General features: G+C 55.6%; 1 protein-coding gene across 1 annotated transcript in view; it reads left to right on the forward strand.

Annotated features, from left to right (window-relative positions):
- Positions 1–2,217: 2,217 nt before the first annotated feature.
- The window catches only part of LOC114203553 (bone morphogenetic protein 8B), a 29,715-nt gene continuing 11,652 nt past the window's right edge, over positions 2,218–20,280 (forward strand). Inside the window, exons 1-3 of the mRNA XM_088023008.1 lie at positions 2,218–2,557; positions 17,682–17,871; positions 18,280–18,428. Coding sequence (XP_087879134.1) covers positions 2,218–2,557; positions 17,682–17,871; positions 18,280–18,428 — 679 coding nt within the window. The remainder of the gene's footprint in view (positions 2,558–17,681; positions 17,872–18,279; positions 18,429–20,280) is intronic.

Below are 20,280 nucleotides of genomic sequence, written 5' to 3' on the forward strand. Positions count from 1 at the left end.
TTTAAAAGATTTTTTTTAAAGATTTTATTTATTTGACAGAGAGAGACACAGCGAGAGAGGGGACACAAGCAGGGGGAGTGGGAGAGGGAGAAGCAGGCTTCCCACGGAGCAGGGAGCCCGATGCGGGGCTCGATCCCAGGACCCTGGGATCAGGAACAGAGCCAAAGGCAGACACTTAACAACTGACCAACCCAGGTGCCCCTAAAAGACTTTTTTTGAAACTCACGAGCTGAGATCAAGAGTCCTACACTCTACCAACTGAGCCAGCTAAGCACTCCAATTTTGATACTTTTTAAAAAGTTTGAAGTGATCATGGAGAATTCTTAATTTTGGTGGACTTCTTAATTTATTTTGAAGTTTAATAGTGAATCCACACTGGGGCCCCATAACGTTATCATCTGTTGTCCAGGGCCCTCATCTAGTCTTCCTGCAAGGTCCTTTGGGTCCATCTTTTGCCAGGCCCTCAGCCTCACCTTCACCCCGGCCATTGCCCCCCAAGCTCTCCAGGTTCCACTGAACAGCTCACCTGCCCGAGCCTAGCTCCACTGTTGTGTGACAGGGGAAGTCCCTTAACCTCTGCGTGCCTCAGTTTCCTCGTCTGTTAAAAGAAGGGGTTGAAATGGCGTCTGCCCTATATGTGCGAGCATTAAAGCGGTGATGCAGGGCACACATGGCACATGCTAAGTGCGGAGTGGTACCTGCACTACGCTCCCTGGAGTCGCACGACACCAGCAGTTTCCTCTGCCTGGCACGCTCTTCTCCCACTGACCTTTCCTGTCATCCCAGGCCCATTCCTTCCAGCCTTCCGAGCTCAGTCTAGGTGTCACTTCCTCCCAGCGCAGCGCCTGAGCCATAAATGAATAAATGCAGCGAGAGGGCGCCCAGGAAGAGCAGAGTGTGCGGAAGGGGGCTGAGTCAATGGAGGGGTTTCCGTGCAGAGCCTTCTCTTGCAAGCCCTTGGGGTTCCTGACAATTAAGACGCACAAAGGGAGCTTCCCGGGCGCTCCGGAAGGGCCGCAGAGCTCCTTGGCCCGGCTGGAGGCGGGTGCGCGTCTCCCGTGCGCGGCGGGATCAGCACCGGGGGCCGCAGGGCTCACAGCGAGAGCTTGCGGTGACGATGCGGTCACGGGAACATCGCGGAGTGTGGGGAGCCCGCCTGGGGCGCGGGCCGGGAGCACACGGGAGCCAGGTGTGTGGGCGCCCGGGAGCAAAGACTGAGCAGGTGTCGGGGAAGGAGAAGACCCCAACAGCGCGTGCAAGGAGACAGCGGGGAAGGCGCCGGGTGGCCAGGGAGGAACTGAGGAAGCGGCGGCTGGCAGGGGAACGCGTCCCACTCCCCGGGCGCGACTGGCACCTGCGGTGCCCCCCTACCTCTAGACCCTACTGAGGCCTTTCAGGTTCCGGAGCGACACAATGCGCACCAGGCGGGACTGCCGCCGGGTCGCTCCGCAGGCGGGACGGAGACTCCAGATCCCCGCCCGGGCGAGAGGGTTCGAGGACGCGCCCCGCGGGAGTGCAGCTCCCCGATTTCCCCGGACAGCGCCGCTACCCTGGGGTCCCCAGGCCGGGGCCCCTCGCTCGCCCGACGACGCCCCCAGTGGCTTGGAGAGGAGCCCAGCACGGCCCCGAAGTTCCGACGGCTGGACGGGGGACCCCTCACCCGACCCGTCCAGCTCCCAAAAGCGGCTCACATCTCCGGGTCGCCAGCACCCGCGACATCAACCGAGATCCCCAGCCCCTTCCCGCGGCGTGGGTTCCGCGGCCTTGGCCCCGCCCCGCGCCCCCATTGGTCGAAGCCGGAGGGGGCGGGGCCCGACGGCGGCGCGCGGGCCCCACGGGCGGCGGAGGCGGGGCGCGCGGCGCAGACGGCTGGTCCCACTGAGGAGACGCCGACGGGAGCTTGCCCGCCGCCCCTGCCTCTGAGCCGGCCTCGGCAGCAGCGGCCTGACGGCACGGCGGCCACAGACAGATTGGCTTCCTGTCCCCGCTCCCCGAAGGAGCTCCTACCGTGAGGCGGCGGAGGCCTCGTCGACGCCGCCGGGAGCCCAGCAGGTGCGGCGCGGGAGGCGCGCCGAGACAGCGCCGCGGCCCCGGCGAGCCCGCCCGAGCCGCCGACCCCGAGCCTCGCCCGCCGCTCGCCGTCGGGGCGGCCCCGGCCCCGGCCCCGGCTCGGCCGCGGAGCAGATGCGCGCCCGCTGAGCGCCCGCCCGGCCCGCCATGGCCGCGCGTCCCGGACCGCTGTGGCTCGTGGGCCTGGCCCTGTGCGCGCTGAGCGGCGGCGGCCCCGGCCCGCGCCCCCCGGCCGGCTGCCCGGCCCGCCGCCTGGGCCCGCGCGAGCGCCGCGACATGCAGCGCGAGATCCTGGCGGTGCTGGGGCTGCCCGGGCGGCCCCGGCCCCGCCCCCGCGCGCCGCCCGCCGCCGCCCGGCTGCCCGCGTCGGCGCCGCTCTTCATGCTGGACCTGTACCACGCCATGGCCGACGACGACGACGAGGACGGCGGCCCCCCGGAACGGCCCCCGGGCCGCGCCGACCTGGTCATGAGCTTCGTCAACATGGGTGAGTGCGGCCGCCGGGTGGGCGTCCGGGGCCCCGGTGACCGTGCGGCCTCCGCGTGGACGCGCGGGTGCGGACGGGGCCCCGGGACCCAGCACGGGCGACAGGGGCCGGTGCACCAACTTGGCCTGTGTGCGCCGCTGCCGCGAACAGGTGCCCCCTGGTCGTGGCCACGCCCCCACAGAGGGTGGGAAGTGTGGGGCTCAGGGCCACCAAGTCCAAGGACTGTGGGCCTCGTGGGTTGGGGGACCGGCAGGGGCAGAGGCGCGAATGTGAGTCGCAGGGATGTGCGCATTCGTCCCGCTCCCGAACACACCCAAGGGTAGGAATCATCATCTCATGTCGGGTGGACCGGGCAGTGCCAGGAAGACCGTCTGGTCCTGGGGAGACAGATGAGTAAACAGGCCGGGATGCTGTCACAGTGATAAGGGCGGTACTGGAGAGAAGGACAAAGTTCAGTGTGGAAAGCCCCGGTCACATCATCAAAGTGACCGGAGCTGAGAACCCAGGTGTGAGTGCACAGCTGCCTGTTCCCTGGCCAGAGCCCCAGCTCCTGTAGGTGAGGGTGTGGCTGTCAGGGCAGCGGGCGGGGCAGGAGTACACTCTGAGCTCAGTGGGGCAGTCCCTGATCTTGTCACCCTGGGCCTAGCACCTGGGACGTGGCTGGCATGCAGTGAGCGTCCAGACCGGTGGAAGGACCCAGTAGGCCCCTTGGACCCTCGTCGTTCTTCCACACAAAGCCCAGCCTTTCCTTTCTGCGGAATTTTTTTCTCCAAGTCGTGGAGCCATTTGTGGTTAGAGTACTCAAAGATGTCTTTCCCATTACTAAATGCTCTTTAATCTACAGTCGTGAACGTCCCCTATCTGCTTTGCTTTCTGTCTGTGGCCAGTGAGGGCCAGGGGTCTGGGCTGGAGCAGACACCAGACTGGATCTGGGGATTCAAGGACTGCAGCTTACGCTGAGGTGGAGACAGGACCTTTGCCAAGGCCACCAGCATCCCTTCACCTACAGTCTTACCCCTCCGCACAACCCTGGGAACAGAAATGATACTCATCCCCATCTCCCAGATGAGGACGGTGAAGCTCAGAGAGGCAATGTCATGCCCAGGATAGCACAGCCTCTCCCTAGCCCAACAGGACAGGCTCAGGTTGTTTGGCCCTACATCCAGTCCTCAAGGAGGCGGTATTGCTACTGTCAGGAGGGCAGGCTTTCAGGGTGGAGAGAGCTTCCAGAGGGGTTTAGGCAGAGAAACCCAGGGGATGGAGCAGCAGCAGGTTTTGTGGGGTTTTCAGCCATTTGCTTCCTCTACTAGGGCAGGCAGAGTGGACAGCCAAGGAGACCTCTGTCCCCCACACCCCAGAGCTGGTGGGTGGCTGAGGTGGGGTGTGAGCAGCAGGAAGTGGCTGTTAACCTCTGCTGAGAGCCAGGTCCCAGGCACAGGACTTGGTCAGTGGGTTCTGAATGCCACCTTCCAGGTTAAGGGCAGGGTGGAGACTCAGGACAAAAGAGACCACGTGTGGAACTGAGGCTAGAGCCCTGTCCTCAGGACAAGCTGACCTGGGGCTCAGAACCAAGGGGGGTTGTGGACACAGTCATCCTGAGAATGTTCCTAAGGGCAACATCCATTAGAGTGAGTCACTGCCCAGCCAATGTCCTGCTTCCCCAGTATCACCTTGGTCAAGGCATGCACAGCCTTGGTAGGAGCTATTGTGAATCCAGCAGCACCCTTAGCTCAGACAAGTCTGGTTTCTCTCCTGCCTCTGCTGTGTGACCTTAGGCAAGTCCCTTGCCGTCTTGGAGTCACAGATCCTTCCTTGTAAAATGGGGCTCGTAGAGATCAATACATCGTCAAGGTTATTGTGTCATTGGTTGATAGATGGGAGGAGCAGAAAGTCAGCCTTCTTGTAGGTGCACCTGGCCTGGTCCCTGCTGACCCCAGTCCCTCCCAGCTGCTGCCCAGCCTTGGCTGGGTGTGTTGGGAATGTCCCACACTTCTTATGTACAACCCAGAAACAGATTTTAAAAGCAAACCAAAAGGTATCTATATCAATTTCTATTATTTATTTATTTTTAATTTTTTAAAAAGATTTTATTTATTAGAGAGAGTGAGCACAAGCGGGGCAAACAGCAGGCAGAGGGAGAAGCAGGCTCCCCGCTGAGCAGGGAGCCCGATGTGGGACTCGATCCTAGGACCCGGGGATCATGACCTGAGCCGAAGGCAGCCGCTTAACCAACTGAGCCACCCAGGCGTCCCTATATCTGTTTTTAGAATAAAAACTAGCACTTGAAGTTCTATAGCCTAGAGAGTCTTTGTTTCATCCATCTAGTAACGTGTGAGCTCTTACCAGCCCCCTTTTCATGGGCTCAGAGAGGTTAAATGGCCAGCCCAGGGCCACACAGCACATCCATGACGTCATCCAGGGCCTGTGGATTCCAGATGCCAGCTTCTTCCCACGCTGTCTGTGCGTGTTTCATTAAGATCTAAGGCCTTGGACGCTGTGGGCTTAACAAGCAGATCTTTGTTCAGCGGAAGCCCTGTCTGTGGGCGGGCCCAGCCAGCTGTCAGAAGGGCCTTCTTTATTCTGATGTGCTAATTGCACTAGTAGAACTCTTTCAGTTTGAGTGGTTTTAACTGGTAATTACCTAGGCTGTGGGGGCGGGTCGAACCCCTTCGGGTTAGGCACCTAGCAGGATTCTTTGCTTGTTTGGAGGCCCAGGCCCTTGAACCACCACGAGTCTAATGGTAGAGTCGCTGCGCTATCCGCGCCCACGCCCCAGCTCCGGTACCTGTGTCTCCAGCTCCACCTCTCCTACTGGCCCCATCTGGCTCCCGAGAAGCCAGACCTGGTACCTGCTAGGTCCCTGACCACCCACGGCAGCCTGTGGGACCCAGAGCCCACGGGCCTGTCACAGGTCTCCGGCCTGTGGGTCAGGCCTCTGTGCCCAAGCAGATGCTTAAGGAAGCCCGTGTCATGGCTGACGGTGTCTCTGTACGGAGGCCAGGGCTGTGGTCAGAGCTGGGACCCCTGCCTGGCCTGTCAGTCTCAGACTGTACACTCTTGGCTCCCCTTGGTCAGGACACGAGAATGGGGGCCGGTACCCATGTGGAGCAGACGCGGTCCGTCCTGGGTGTTCCTGTGCTCAGGGAGAGGAGAGCCCTGAGCTGGGAGGCAACACTCACGTTCTTATACCGCCTGGACCCGCCACGGATTCCTTCCTGTCCCGAGTCACCTCCCTTCCCTCCCTGGGCCTCTGTTTTCTCGTCCAGTTCACAGTGACGTATCAGAAAATGAGGGGCCTCCCAGCCCTGACCCCGTGGCCCTGTGTTGGGGACAGCTCCTCACAGCACCACCCCCTGCCCTGGGCTGGAGCGTGGGTCTGACTGGCTGTACCTCGGGCACCTCGGGCCGGTCCAGCCGGTGGTGAGGGAGGAATGAGGCAGGAATGGCCAGCTCTGCATGTTCCTCCTGGTCCTTCTCCACCTTGAGTCAGAGGGACAGCAGGTGCCGTGTTCCCGGTTGAGAAACGGAGGCACAAACAGCCCTGCAGGCAGAGGTCTAGCCAGAAATGCACAGAGCCGTCTTCACTGTTGTCCCGACCCTTCTCTGACCAGACTTACTCCCGAGCCTCGGGCAGCCGAGGACGGGGCTGTTGAGCTGAGGTGTTGGACTGGGGAGCGGCAGGGCTTAGTGGAAATGAGGGACCTGGTGCACGTCCTCCTCAGCCCTGTGACCTTGAAGGGGCAATGCTTGGTCTCCATGACCCCAGGGTCCCTTTCTTTCATTCTTTTTTTTTCTCTATTTAAAAAAAATTTGTTTTTAAAGAATTTATTTGTCAGAGAGAGTGAGCGAGCACAAGCAGAGAGAGCAGCCGGCAGAGCCGGCAGAGGGAGAAGCAGCCTCCCTGCTGAGCAAGGAGCTGAAGGGCTCCATCCCAGGACCCTGGGATCATGACCTGAGCCGAAGGCAGACGCTCAACGGACTGAGCCACCCAGGTTTCCCTCTTTGGTTCTCTACTAGGGAATTCTTTCATTTTTCATGAATTCGCTCAACAAATAGTCGTGTGGTAGCCGCTCCGTGCCAGGCACAGTTCTAGTTACTGGGATGTGCCAGTGAGCCTAACCAAGTCCCTCCTCGTGGAACCAGCCTTCTGGGGGGAGCAAATAGTAAATGGGTAAGCCACAGAAATGGTTGTCGAGTGGTCTAGACGGTGACACCCCCTATCTGGAAGCCAGGAGTGGAGGGACAAGGGGAGGGCAGAGCGGACCTGGGTGGGGGGTTCTGACCTGGGACTCAGACAGAATCTGCATCTTGATGCTGCCGCCTGCTGTGAGTGTGATCTGGGCCTTCCAGGCCACCTCCAGGAGCCACAGTTTCTTCCTCTGTAAAGTGGAGGCACTCAGGGTACCCACCCAGCGGGACTGTTCAGGGACCATGTGAGATGGTTCCAGGTGAGGATCACGTGCCCAGAACCTCCAGGTCTGTGCCTTCATCTGCATCACAGTTATGGTCACATCTATGTTTTGAAAAGAGGAGAGTGAAGCTCAGAGAAGTTCGGTGATTTTCCCAAGGCCACCCAGCAGGTCTGCTCCCTGTCTCCTCTGCTCTTCTATATAGAAGCTGCCTCTCCACCCAGGTGGGGGCCTGGCCCATCATTAGGTGCATTAAGTGTTGCTGAATTGGACTGTCTTGACTGTATGTTGTAAACTGAGAATCTCATTTTAAAAATATCTTTATTTGGGGATTTTATAGAACTCATGAATGTTCATTGTAAAAGATTCATACCATATTGATTCATTGTAGAATTTCATTATAGAAAATCAGACCATATGTTCAGAAACATAATATGGAAGCCCCTTGTAATCCTCTCTCCATTTCAGAGAAAACCAGCATTTTAATCCTTTGGTGTAGTTTCCCCAGCCAGCCCTGACATTTTATCAATACAGATACTAATATTTTATTATTATTGTTATTTTTTAAAAATATTTTATTTATTTATTTGACATAGAGAGACACAGCGAGAGAGGGAACACAAGCAGGGAGAGTGGGAGAAGGAGAAGCAGAGCAGGGAGCCCGATGCGGGGCTCGATCCCAGGACCCTGGGATCACGACCTGAACCGAAGGTTAACAACTGAGCCACCCAGGCGACCTTATAATATTTTTTTTGCAAAATGGGACATAAATGCCCACTGTCTTGCTACTTCATTTTTCATTTAACAGTAAATCCTTTGTCCATCTTAAAATCTATTAATGTGACCATATGCCCAAAGGTGGCATCTCTTACTAAAAATTAATTTAGCTTTATTGATGTATAATTGACATATAAAATTATTAGATATCTACAGTGTACTATGTGGTGACCTGATACATATAGGCATTGTTACAGGATTCTCCCCAGCTAGTTAATTACCACATCCATCACCTCAGATTTCAATTATGCACTACTGTGTTATCAACTCTAGTCCTTATATTTTACATTAGGTCCTCAGACCTTATTCTTCTTATAGCTGAAAGTTTGTACCCTTTTACCAATCTCTTGCTATATCCCCCACCCCCCAGCCCCTGGCACCTATGGCACCTACTTTTCTACTCTCTATCTCTATGATTCTGACTTTTTTTTTTTTTTTTTAAGATTTCACTTAGCATAGCGTGATTTCACCATGCAGTATTTGTCGTTCTCTGTCTGGCTTATTTCACTTTGCATAATGCCCTCAAAGTCCAGCCTGTGTTGTCACAAATGACACAGTTGCCTTCTTTTTCATGACTGAATAATACTCCATCATATGTACATACCGCATCTTTTTTGTCCATGTATCTGTTGATGGACACTTAGGTTGTTTCCATATTGTGGCTGTTGTGAATAATGTGCAGTGAACATGGGAGTGCAGAGATCTCTTCGGGATCCTATTTTTATCTCCTTTGGATCTATTCTCAGAAGTATGCTTGCTGGATCATAGTTTCCAGTTTTTCAAGGAACCTCCATAATGATTTCCACAGTGGCAGTACCAATTTACATTCTTACCAACAGTGGATAAGTGTTCCCTTTTCTCCGCATCCTCACCAACACTTGTTATCTCTTGTCTTCTTGATGATAGCCATTCTAACAGGTGTGAGGTATAGCTTATTGTGGATTTGATTTGCATGTCTCTGATGATGAGTGATGTTGAGCACCTTTTCATCTGTCTGTTGGCCATTTGTATGTCTTCTTTGGAAGAATGTCTGTTAAGTTCCTCTGCCTATTTTTAAAAAATTTATTTATTTGACAGAGAGCGAGAGAGAGAGAGAGCACAAGCAGGGGGAGTGGCAGGCAGAGGGCAAGGGAGAAGCAGGCTCCCCACCAAGTAGGGAGCCGTACGTGGGGCTCCATCCCCTGACTCTGGGATCATGACCTGAGCCAAAGGCAGTTGCTTAACTGACTGAGCCACCCAGGCACCCCTCTCTGCCCATTTTTAAATTGGATTTTTTTTTTTTTTTTTTGCTATTGAGTTGTATGAGTTCCTTATCTATTTTGGATATTAGCTCCTTATCAGATACGTGGTTTGCAAGTATTGTCTTTCATTTCACAGGTCACTTTTGCATTTTGTTGGTTTTCAAAGGTTTCTCTTTCCAAGAGTTGAAGGTGGTTCCCCTTTCTCTAAAACCCTGTCGGTCCACCAGGATGGTGTCCCCTGTGAATCCCTGATAACTGCCTCCTTCCCCACATCCATCTCCTCAGTGTTTTCTTACCCTTCAGGGGCAAATGACTACTACCACCCCCAGCCAGCAGGGGAGGAAATGGAGTCTCAGGGAGTATAAGTGACCAGCCCCGTTCCTGGGTCCCCAGATTCACAGGGGCAGATGTGAAAAGTGGATCACAGCAGTGAGGAGGCTCGGCCCTGCAGCTGGGAGGCCAGAGTGGTGGGTCACTTTGGAGGAGGACACACCGGGTTTCAATCCTGGGCTGCCACTCGAGAGCTGTGAGATGTCGAACAGGTTACTAAGAGTCCCCACAGCTCAGTTTCCTCACCTTTAACATCGGGATAATGTACCTGTGTCGTAGTGCAACACTTAAATAGGTTAAGGCATTTAAACACTTAGCAGATGCCTGGCAGTGCTCAGTAAGAGCGGCCAGCCTTACGTGGGAAGGGCCTGCCATGTTGATCCACACCCTCCCTGCCCAGCCTGACCACCGACTTCGGGCCCTGCGGCTGAGTGGGAAGGAGTACCGTTTCAGGATCAGGCTGCCTGGGTTCAGATCTCCATTCTGCCGCTTGCTGTTTGTAGTGGCTGCTATGGTGTTCCCCACGTCTTCTCTTCAGGAGTGAGCCGCCTGGAGGGTGGGCTGCTGACCGCCGAGCCCTTCTCTGGGTGCCCATCAGCTAGTGCACAGGAGCTGCTTCTGCCAGGTTAGCCACACTCCTTGGCAGCACCCCACATTTAACAACTGGTTTATGGGGGTATAAACGTCCAGCCCTCTCGTCTCAAGGAGGGACAGCTCTGAACGGCCCCCGGCCCCAGAGCTCCCCCTGCAGGCGGAGTGGGCTGAGGCCTTTGTGGGGTGCAGCACTGTTCAGCTGCACTCGGCCCCGCTCCCTCCATTCCCTACAGAGAGAAGTCCCCACCAAACCTCCGGACTCAGAGACTTGCTCAGGAAGCCTGACCTCAGATACTGTTTATATGATTTTTGTGTAAATTATGTAATGCTCTGTGCCTTGGTTTCCTCATCTGTAAAATGGGAGAGATAATAGTTCCTGTCTCATAGGATTGCTGTACTAAATGACTGCTAAAGCAGTGCCTGGTAAATACTCCATAAATGTTAGTTTTGTCTGTTTTTAGCCCAAGGCCAGCTAGTTAGTAACAAGGCCAGCTAGTTAGTAACAAGACCAGAAGTAAAACCCGGTAATTTCCTTCAGCTGCTGGCTCTGTGCCCTGAGCGGCGGCCTTTTATTCTAAGCAGCCAAGGGCTCTGGATACAGTAGGGGTTCTGGGGAAGCCGAAGACCACAAGACCTGGGTATGGAGAAAGGTGGATTGCTGGGTCTGTGGCCATTCCTTAACAAACACTACTAGGAACCCACTGTGTGCTGTTCCCCTTCCTGGTTATCTCGGGGCCTATTCCAAAGTACAGCCCCAGCCCAAGTTCTGCTCGTTATAGTGGGAAAGATAGGCCCAACTCTGAGAACTCAGTGTAAATTATAGCAAAACAGGAGGAATGGCCACTCACCCACTTGACAAACAGGAGGAGGGTGGTTCACTATAGCAGAAGACAGACGGGGTCTTCCTCTCATTTTGTGGGAGACAGACAAGGCCAGAAGAAGAGGAGGAAGGGGCTCCTGGATGGAGGACTGAGAAGCCTTGGCAGGAGGTAGTATTCATGCTGGACCTTGAAGAAGGGTAGAATTTGGTCAGAAGGAGGTGAGAGGAGATGTTTAGGCGGAGGGGAGGCACGAAGGTGATAAAGCTCTCGGCGTGCGTTGGAACTCCGGTGCCTCAAGTGAAAGTCCACTCAAGACACTTTCCCTGCACTGATTCCTTCTGTGTGTCCCTTCATGCCGGCATTCAAGTTCCTCGAGTCTCGTACTCCATGTCCAGTGTTCGAGTCCAGCTGAACCACACGGTGTTCCCTTGACATGTCCCCAGCGTGGTGAGGCTGTGAATGAGGGGAAAATACACACTTTGGAGTCAGACATACCTAGACTCTCATCCCACCTTGGGTGCTCCTGTGAACTCATGGAAATCAGTTACCTTCCCTGATCATCCGTGTTTTCATCTATAGAATGGGGTGAATAAGGCCTCCTCCACTGAGTTGTTGTGTCCTCCGGCCTGGTTCTCAGTGACCCTGCCTCCTGGTATTCATGCCCTTGTGTAGGTCCCTTCCACACTGTGCCAGTGCTGTTCTGTGTGACCAATAGAACATGACAGTAGTGATGGTATGTCACTTCTGAGATTAGGTTATAAAAGACTACAGCTTCCATCTTGGGTCCTACACCCCGCCACTCTCCACACTCCTGCCAGACTGCTGATTCTGGGGGAAGTCATGCTGTGAATGCCATGAGCTATCCCAGGGAGGGGCCGACATAGTGAGGAACAGAAGCCTGCCACCAACAGCCACATAATTGAGCTTAGAAGTAGATTTGTTCATCCCAGCCAGCAACTTGACTCTCACCTCATGAGGGACCCTGAGCCATACCCACCCCGCTGAGTGCCTAGATTTGTGAGCCTCAGAAATATGTGAAATAATAAATGTTTCTTGTTCTAAGCTGCTACATTGGGGTTACTGTGTTACAAATAGCAATAGATGACTAATAGAGTTAGGTAAGCATTAATAAATGGCATATGTAACATGCCTAGTATGATGCCTGACACAGTTCGGTGCTTAAAAAATGGGAGCTGGCCCATTATTTCCCACCCCTGTACCTTTGCCTCAAATACTCTCTTCCATTTCTGCTTGTCAAAATTCTCCCACCACTCTCAAATATATTTTCTAGAAAAGTGTTCTCTGACCCCTTCTCCCCATGGCACCCTCCATGATTAGAGCCCTCATCCCCCATCCTATGTATTTCTCTTAGAATTTGAGTCACCTTCTGCCTGCCTCATTCAGAGCCATGGCTTGCCCCTCTTTCTCCTGCTCCCCGAGAAACCGTGAACAACCTGCGAACAGGGGCCCCATCTGACTCTTCATGGCATCCCCCCTCCCACTGAGCACCCCAGGCCCTGTGTGGCAGGTGCACAGGGCAGACCAGCAAAGTGAAGGGAGGAGGAACACAGCGGGGAGGCAGGGGCTGAGAGCAGGGGCGGAGGCCTGGGCCTGGTCAGCCGGGCCAGAGCAGGGCCTGCCCTCCCTGTCTTTGTGGAGGCCCACCATGGGTGGGCATCTCCCTGGAGGCTTCCCTGGGACCTCCAGTCCTCCCAGGGCCCTGCCTGGAGGAAGGTGGCTTCAGCAGGCATTCTGAAGGGGGGGGCATTGATAGGAGAACCTCATTAACAGGTGACCCCCCCATCCCAATATCACCACCTAGAGGGAATCTAGGGCCACTCATGTCACATCATCAAGTCTGAAGGTCCACTGAAAGGGCCCTAACCTGACACGTGACCCCTGATAAGTCTTTGCCCCTCTGAGCCTCAGTTTCCCCATCTATTCAGGTTTGCCCTGAAGGCCTTTGTGCTCTGACCAAAGAATGTGCCCACCCCTGCCCACTGATGGGGGCTCCTCCAGTGCTGAGGCCCAGGACAGGGAGGTACACCCAATCCACCTCCTCATGGGAACCCATTCCCCGTGGGAGAGAGGGATGTGTCACTGTGACCACATCTTTCTGGAAAACTCCCACCGTTCAGTTCTTTCCCCGGATTTGCACTGGGGAATCATATCCTTGCTCAATCTCCTTGGATCTATTTTTGGCCTTGACCGACTTGATGTGGTGGAGTGTGCGGGTGTTCCCTTTTAATTTGGGGTCTAAAGCCATCTGAGGCCTGGGCCGGCAATCATGAGTGCAGAGCCATTTATGGAAGCAGCTCTTGAAAAAAGTCAGTAATGAAAACTGACTAAAAATACCTTAGAAATGAAGCCTTGGCCTCCTCTGGGCAGCACTGAGATTTCTGGGTGGGAGGAAGAAGCCCTTCAGATGCAGAATTGGTAGGTGATTGTTTTTGCAGTTCCTCCCTGGGCATGCACCAGCCACGGAGACCTGGGTCTTGCTTTAGGTCTGAAGGGGGCCCCTCATCCTTGTCACTAGCAGGACTAGCGAGATGGGACCAGTGCCTCTGCCTCTGGGATGCTGGGGAGCCTGCCCTCCACCTCAGCAGCCTGGCCGTGAAAGGGGGCCAGTCCCACAGCAAAGTGAAAATGTGAGGGCTTCTAGTGGAGACCCGCTGTGCTGTGGAAGCCATTCCCAGACCAGCAGGCTGCCCCACTGTCCTGGGGAGCTTGGGAAGAACGTGCAGACACATCCCCTCTCTGGGCGCCCAGAACAAAAAGGAGCTCAACGACAGTCCACTGAGAGCCTCCTGCTTCCACCCCTCATGGTGCGGTCCTGCCCTCAGTTGCTCACCATCCAGAGGGGCACACGAACCAGAGATGGGGACCCCCTGGGACAGGAGAAGGGAGAGGCCAGCAGGTAAGAGCTGGACTAAGAGGAAAGTAGCCTTTAGATATGGTGGCATGGGGGCAACTCAGGAGAGGGAGGGCCTCCGGGGGAGGGGAGAGGCGTTTGCAGCCAAAAGGCCCAGGAGGCCATGAGGTTGGGCCTGGCCAGCTCGGGGGGAACTGGAACCAGAGCTTGGGCTCCTCCTGGGGGCCCTATGGGTCTGGGAAAGAGTTTGAGGGCAGACAGAAGATTCTATTCTCTTAACAGCCACTCTGGGTGGCTTACTTTTGGTCAGAAACAAGACAGATTTAGGTCTTCTGAGTGATTCTAAATTTTGTCCAGGGCACAAAAATAGCCAAAGCTTTTGTTGGTGTAGGACTGGTGGACTCAGGGTGTGGCATCTGGAGATTTAGCCTGTGAGTGGTGCAGGGCCTCAGAGACAGAAAGGTAGAATGTGGATGGTGGTCACGGAGGGTGGAGGCCACCACCTCCCCACAGCGGGCCTTTCCCAAACATGGGATCTGGAGGTTGGTTTATCGGACTGGAGGAGAAGGCTGAGAGTCCCATTAGCACACGTTGGTGATTCATGATTGTTTCTTGTTCCGGAAGCCACATTATGGTGATTCAGAAAGTAAATTTGTTTGCTTCTTCCCCAGACAGAAGGTGGTTCAGTGTTTGATTGTTTTTGGCAGCTTTTATAATTATGTAGAAAATAAACATTTAGAAGTGCCTATTAAGCCAGGTGTAGCCTTGTCTGTTACCTATGCCCAGTGAATACTTTGTGTGGGGCCCTTCATATCTTGCCAGTGTATCTTTGGGGTTGTTGTGTTGAAGACTAAATTCATATGTAATTTTGCCAGGGTACTGCAAAAGGATATTGCCAAATTCCTCTCCAACACATTCCTACCAGCGATTTGGGAGAATGTTCTTGTCTGCTCTCACCTATTTCTCAAAGGCCATACTGAGCACCCTATAAAGTACCCTCTCCCCTATTACTTTTCAGCCCCTAACCCTCCATATTCCACTCTCAGTGTAAATGGCATCCCCTGTCTTTCTTGTTTTGTTGGTGGTGGTGTTCATATTGTGTCTCCTCCATTAGACCATAAACTCCATCAGAACAGTCTCATATATAGTAAGAACTTAATATATTTGTTTATAAATTGAACTTGATAAACTAATGAAAATTAAATGAGCAAAGTAATACATTTATTTAGAAAAAGATCATTCCAAATCTCCCCATGGCTTTGAAATTTCTGACATGGTCTTCTGAGGGTATCACATCTTGGCACAATGTAGGGAGATTGCAAGTCAGGCTCCTCCAGAACTCATGTTGAATGGCTACTCCTCCCAGTCCATTGCCTGGCTGTTTACAAAGCCCTTCCATGGCCCTGTGAGGAAGGCTGGACCGCACCCTTACTCCCCAGAAGGAGATGAGGCCGAGGGTAAGTACATACCTGGTTGGTGCAGAGTCTGGCCTGACCACTGCCACAGCTCCCTGTGCTGCCCTGAACTGCCTCTTTGACTGAAGTAGGCTTGGCCTTCACTTGGTTAACAAGGACATAGAGGTGCCAGAAAATGCTTTCCCAGAACATCAACTTTTAGAACGTCTTTCTCCTAACTCAGAGCAACAACCACTGAAAAGAGGGCAAATCTTTAGGTTACCTCTTCCCATCCTCCCGAAACTGACTCTCAGATGAAGGAGCTTTCTTTACTCAGTTCCACACTGTAGGAAATATCACTAATTTCTGATGAAAAGCATCACTTTCCTAACAGTGTCTCACTTTCTAGTGCTTGCCTGGAACAGCAGGATGGGTAGTTTCCTGTGCTGAGCTCTACTGGGTGGCTCATCGAATTCACAAACCCACAGGGGCTAAGCTTGGACCCGGGGTCAGTTCAGGTGCACAGGGCTCTCCTGACCCCACGCACGTGGGCCCCCCAGGTCAGCAAGGGAGGGAGGCCGCAGAGCGTGGTCCTCCCGTGGAGATGGCGGGTTCGTGGGTTGTTCCCTCGGCCCCCAGATCCGACAGGAAATCAGCGGCAGACCTGCAGACAGAGATTGCCCGCGGCCCCACTACCGGCCCGTCAGCCCCACAGCCTTGGGAGCAGATCCATGTGTGCGGATCCGTGTTCTGTGCTCTGAGCCACTCTTCTTCATGCTCTGGGCCAAACCCTGTCACAGCCACCAGCCTAGACCTATGGCGTCCTGCACATCCGGGATTCTTACACGGCCACGGAACAGAGGTGGTCTGTGCGGCCCCTGAATCCACAGAAATTGTCACCAAAGCTGTGCGTGTGGGAGTGGGAGTGTGTCTGTGGGGAGGAGGGGGACGTGCGTGTCAGTATTCATGGCACGTATCCCTGGGTGCGGGTCCAGAGCCCCCCCCCCCCATGCTCTCTGCGCGTGCGCGGGAGGACACGGCTCCCACCCGCGACACTGCCTCCCAAGCAGCCTGGCTCCCGGCTGCGCATGCGCTGCGTGTCCAGCACCTGGTCAGCGCATGGACGTTCTATTTCTCCTCGGCGGTCTGGGGAGGAAAAGCCCACCTCCTCCTGTCAGCGCGTGTGTCCACCGGCCCCGCCCAGCCCAGCTGTTTGCCTGTTCCTCGCTGGACCCGGTCCCCACTGCGAGGACAGGAAGCGCTCCCCACATCCGCCTCCGCCACCAGCCTGGTGACTTGTGGTCACTGAGCCCAGTAGCCAGAGAGAGTTTTTAAAAAGACTCACAAACATGTAATTAAAATCTCAGTGTTGGGTTTTGGGGAAGGTGCTGGGCGGCTCCCGCCCCTGCTTTCCGGAAACACAGATTTGCGGCGTTTGAAAGTGACAGGAGGCTAAAGTGAGACGGTACTAAATATACTGTCCTGGGCGTTTCCGGGCAGCGGGGGAAATGTGGGATTGATTCGCCACCCCAGCCTCCTGCCCAGACAGACCGGCCCGGCCACCGGCCCGCCTCAGCTCCCCCTCCAGCCTGTGCATCATCTTCCCCTCCGCGCCTATCCTCCACCCCCCCAAAACCACATCGCGCCCCTGCTGCCCAGAACCCTGAACCCCACTGGCCAGAGGCACAGCCCGCGCTCCTAGGCCAGAATTCCGCTCTCCAGAGTCAGACCACAGCCAGACTCCCCCCCAGTCCCCCACAGCGGTGATCTGTGGATGCCCCTGCACTGCACACCTGTGCCTCCGAGGTCCCCTCTGCCTAGAATGGCTTCCCTGCCACCTTCTCCCCCCCACCCCCCAGAGGACAGTTTCCCATCCTTCAAGGCCAGTTCAGGTGGCACCTCCCCTGGGAAGCCTGCTCAGATCGCACCCCATCACGGGATCGTCCAGCTTCCCTGGGACCTGACCAGGTGTCACCAGGTGCTGTCACTGCTACCTTGCTCCCTCTTATTCCTTTCCAAGTCTCCCTCTGACCTCCTTCCTCCTCCACTTTGTCCCCAAACAGGACCTGCCATCCTTTCACCTTTTGCTGTCTTTATGGCTGTTGTTTCCCCTGCCTGTGCCATCTGTCCCTCAACCCTAGACCTTTGTTCACGCTGGCCCTTCTTCTGCAGTGTCCTCCCTTGATATGGGGGCACATCCACTCTCACCCCTCGAGGCCCAGCCCCAGTGTCAGCTGCAAACGCTTCCTCTCCCCCAGGATCCTGAGCAGACACATTGGCAGACTCTGGACAGCCCTGGCCTCAGACTGTACTCGGTTCTGTCCCTGCCCACCCCCGTGGCCCGTTTCTGCCTTGGGTCTGATGTCAATCTTCCCAGAGGAGGGACCTGCCCTCTGCCTCATCCTTGGGTCCCAGAGCCAGCAGGGGATGGGTGGGGCAGGCTGGGTTTGGGGCTTGGGGGCCAGAAGCGGAGGCTGCTCTTGCTGACACCACAGTGTGCCGGGCCCTGTGCCGGACACCTCAGCACACGGCCCTGCCGCACCCTCTCAGCACCCAGGAGGCAGAGCCTGGGAGCAAGCCCCTTTGCAGAGGACGGAGCCGTCCCCACCCAGGCTGCCTTGGCCCCCAGCTCCCCCCTGGTTCTGCCCAGAGCATTAGTGACCGGCGGCCCCACTCTGTCTTGTAGTGGAGCGTGACCGCACCCTGGGCCACCAGGAGCCCCACTGGAAGGAGTTCAGCTTCGACCTGGCCCAGATCCCGGAGGGCGAGGCGGTCACGGCCGCTGAGTTCCGGATTTACAAGCTGGCCAGCGCCCATCTGCTCAACAGGACCCTGCACGTCAGCATGTTCCAGGTGGTCAGGGAGCAGTCCAACAGGTGCCTACCCTGCACCCCGCCCCCCGAGGAAGCCTGGCCGGGGAGGGGACACTTCCCAGAGGACAGAAGGGGAGCTCCCTGGGGAGCACACCCTCAGAGGCAGAAGGATACTTGACCGAGGCCTTGTGTCACTGCGGGGAGAGGCCCAGCATCGGTTCTGCCTCACTCCCTGCCCTGCTGTCCTGGCTGTGGGACCTTGGGCGGGTCACTGAGTTCCCAGGACTCAGTTTCCACATCTGTACTGGGCACAGTTAACACCTTTGTACAGTAGATACAGTGAGAGAAGGCACACGGGGCGCCCAGGCCGAGCCAGGCGGGGTAGGTGCCCCACACGTGCTCCCCCAGGCGGGCACTGGAAACAAAGGCAGCTGTGCCAGCCCTCAGTTAATTGTTTTTTCGTGTCCACAGGGAGTCTGACTTGTTCTTTTTGGATCTTCAGACGCTCCGAGCTGGGGACGAGGGCTGGCTGGTGCTGGACGTGACAACGGCCAGTGACCGCTGGTTGTTGAGCCGGAACAAGGACCTGGAGCTCCGCCTCTATGTAGAGACTGAAGACGGTAAGGCTCAGGGTTGCGCAGCAGGCCTTCTCCTGGGGGCTCCTCCACGCTGCTGGCACAGAGCCAGCGACAGTCCCCTCATTTGGCCCTGGAGGCCTGGCCTCTGTCAGCCCAGGGGCTGGAGCGATAACCCCCTACCCACTTTGGGGGCTCAGTGGGGTGCAGAGGGCGAGGTTCCCATAGCGGGAGGCCCCCTACCATGGTGGTCTCCCTCCTCTCCTTTTGCAGAACCAACATTTCAGTCACTAAGAGGGAGTCCGCGTTGTCCCTCCCCAAGAGCAGCTGTGTATGTGGGGTGTTTCCATACTGGGCAGGGCCGAGGGGAGATGGTTACACCCTCAGACTCAGATCAGAGAGGGAGGCCTGGGTTTGAATCCCAGCTCGGCAGCACTCTAACCCAGTGACCTTGGCAGGATATTTACCTTCTAACCCTCAGTGTCCTCCTCTGTAGGAAGAGGATTCACACCTTCGTTCATTCCCCAGGTAGCTGGGGGAGAGCCTCCTTCATGGTAGGCAGTGGGGAGGGAGAGGCCGAAGGTGGGCACAGGATGGGTGGATCTGAGCTACAGCAAGGGGCCGCTGTGGCTGGAGCTGGGCAGGCCAAGGCGAGGTGGCAGAGGAGACTGAGAGCTGCAGGGCACACTCTTGAGTGTGGGTGAACCCGGGCCCGGTGTCGGAGTGTTGAGGGTAGCTCCCTGTAGTGCATAGCAATGGAGGATGTCAGGATCCGAGTCAGGTTTCTAGAAAAGAGCCCTCTGAGCCACCCCTCAAGGAGGGCAACACTCACCCCCGGTGTGACTACACGTAGTGACTTATGCTCCCCAAAAGTACAGTGGGGACGGGGTGGGGGAGGTAAGTTCACGGAGGAGAGAGCTGACCGCATGACCTCAGGTGATCAAGGCTCATATGAATGCCCTGTACATGCTGTGGTGGGAAGGGCCCTTCATCTCGTCATCTTCCCCCCAAAACCCAGAACCCCATCTAACCATGAGGAAAACATCAGACAAACCCAAATTGAAGGACATGCTACAGAATGCCTGACAAGACGGCTCAAAACTGTCCAGGTCATCAAATACAAAGAAAGTCTGAGATACTGTAACAGCCCAGAGGAGCCTAAGCAGTTGTAGCAACGGGATGTGGGATCCCGGATGGGACCATGGAGGAGAAAAAGGACATTGGGGAAGACCCGTGCGATCCGAATACATCTGTTTAGTTTATCATCAGACACCAGTGTTGGTTCATTGGTTGTGACAAGTGTCCGGCGCTCACTTCAATGTTAACATTTCCCAGGAAAACTGGCCCTCGGTGTCTGGGAACTCTGTACTGTCCTTGCAGTTTTTCTGTTGTAAATGTCAACTATTGTAAAATAAAAACTTAGCATATGTATCCAACAAAGGCCGTGCCCCCTGACATCAGCAGGGACAGTAGTCTGGGGTGGGGGCGAGAGCGAAGTCAGAGAAGCCCGGGAGCCACACAGCCTGCAGGGGAGAGTGGGGAGGTGCTTGTTGATAGCAGCAGAAATGGAGAAAAGTGGGTAGTGGAGGAATCATGGAAAACGTAGATTGAGCCAGTGGCCATTTTTAATAGAATCTTTTTTTTCCTGCCCAAGTAAAAGTAGAGGAGGGGAGGACTTGAGAGAGCAAGCCAAGAGTCCCTTTTTTGGCCACGATGTTATTGAGAGCCCTGGTTGACGTCCAGATGGAATGTCAGCTTGGACAGGTGACTGCTGGGGCGCAGGCGTGGGAAGAGCTGACATCTAAGTGGCTTGAGAGCCATGGGACCTGAGCAGGTCACCCGGGCAGGAGGTGTCAGTGGAGAAGGAAGGGGACGACCGAGAACCCCGGGGCCTCCC

This window comes from Eumetopias jubatus, unplaced genomic scaffold (genome assembly GCF_037043125.1).
Source record: "Eumetopias jubatus isolate StellerSeaLion01/CBP00866 unplaced genomic scaffold, mEumJub1_p1.0 scaffold_4, whole genome shotgun sequence".
NCBI classification, from domain to species: domain Eukaryota; kingdom Metazoa; phylum Chordata; class Mammalia; order Carnivora; family Otariidae; genus Eumetopias; species Eumetopias jubatus.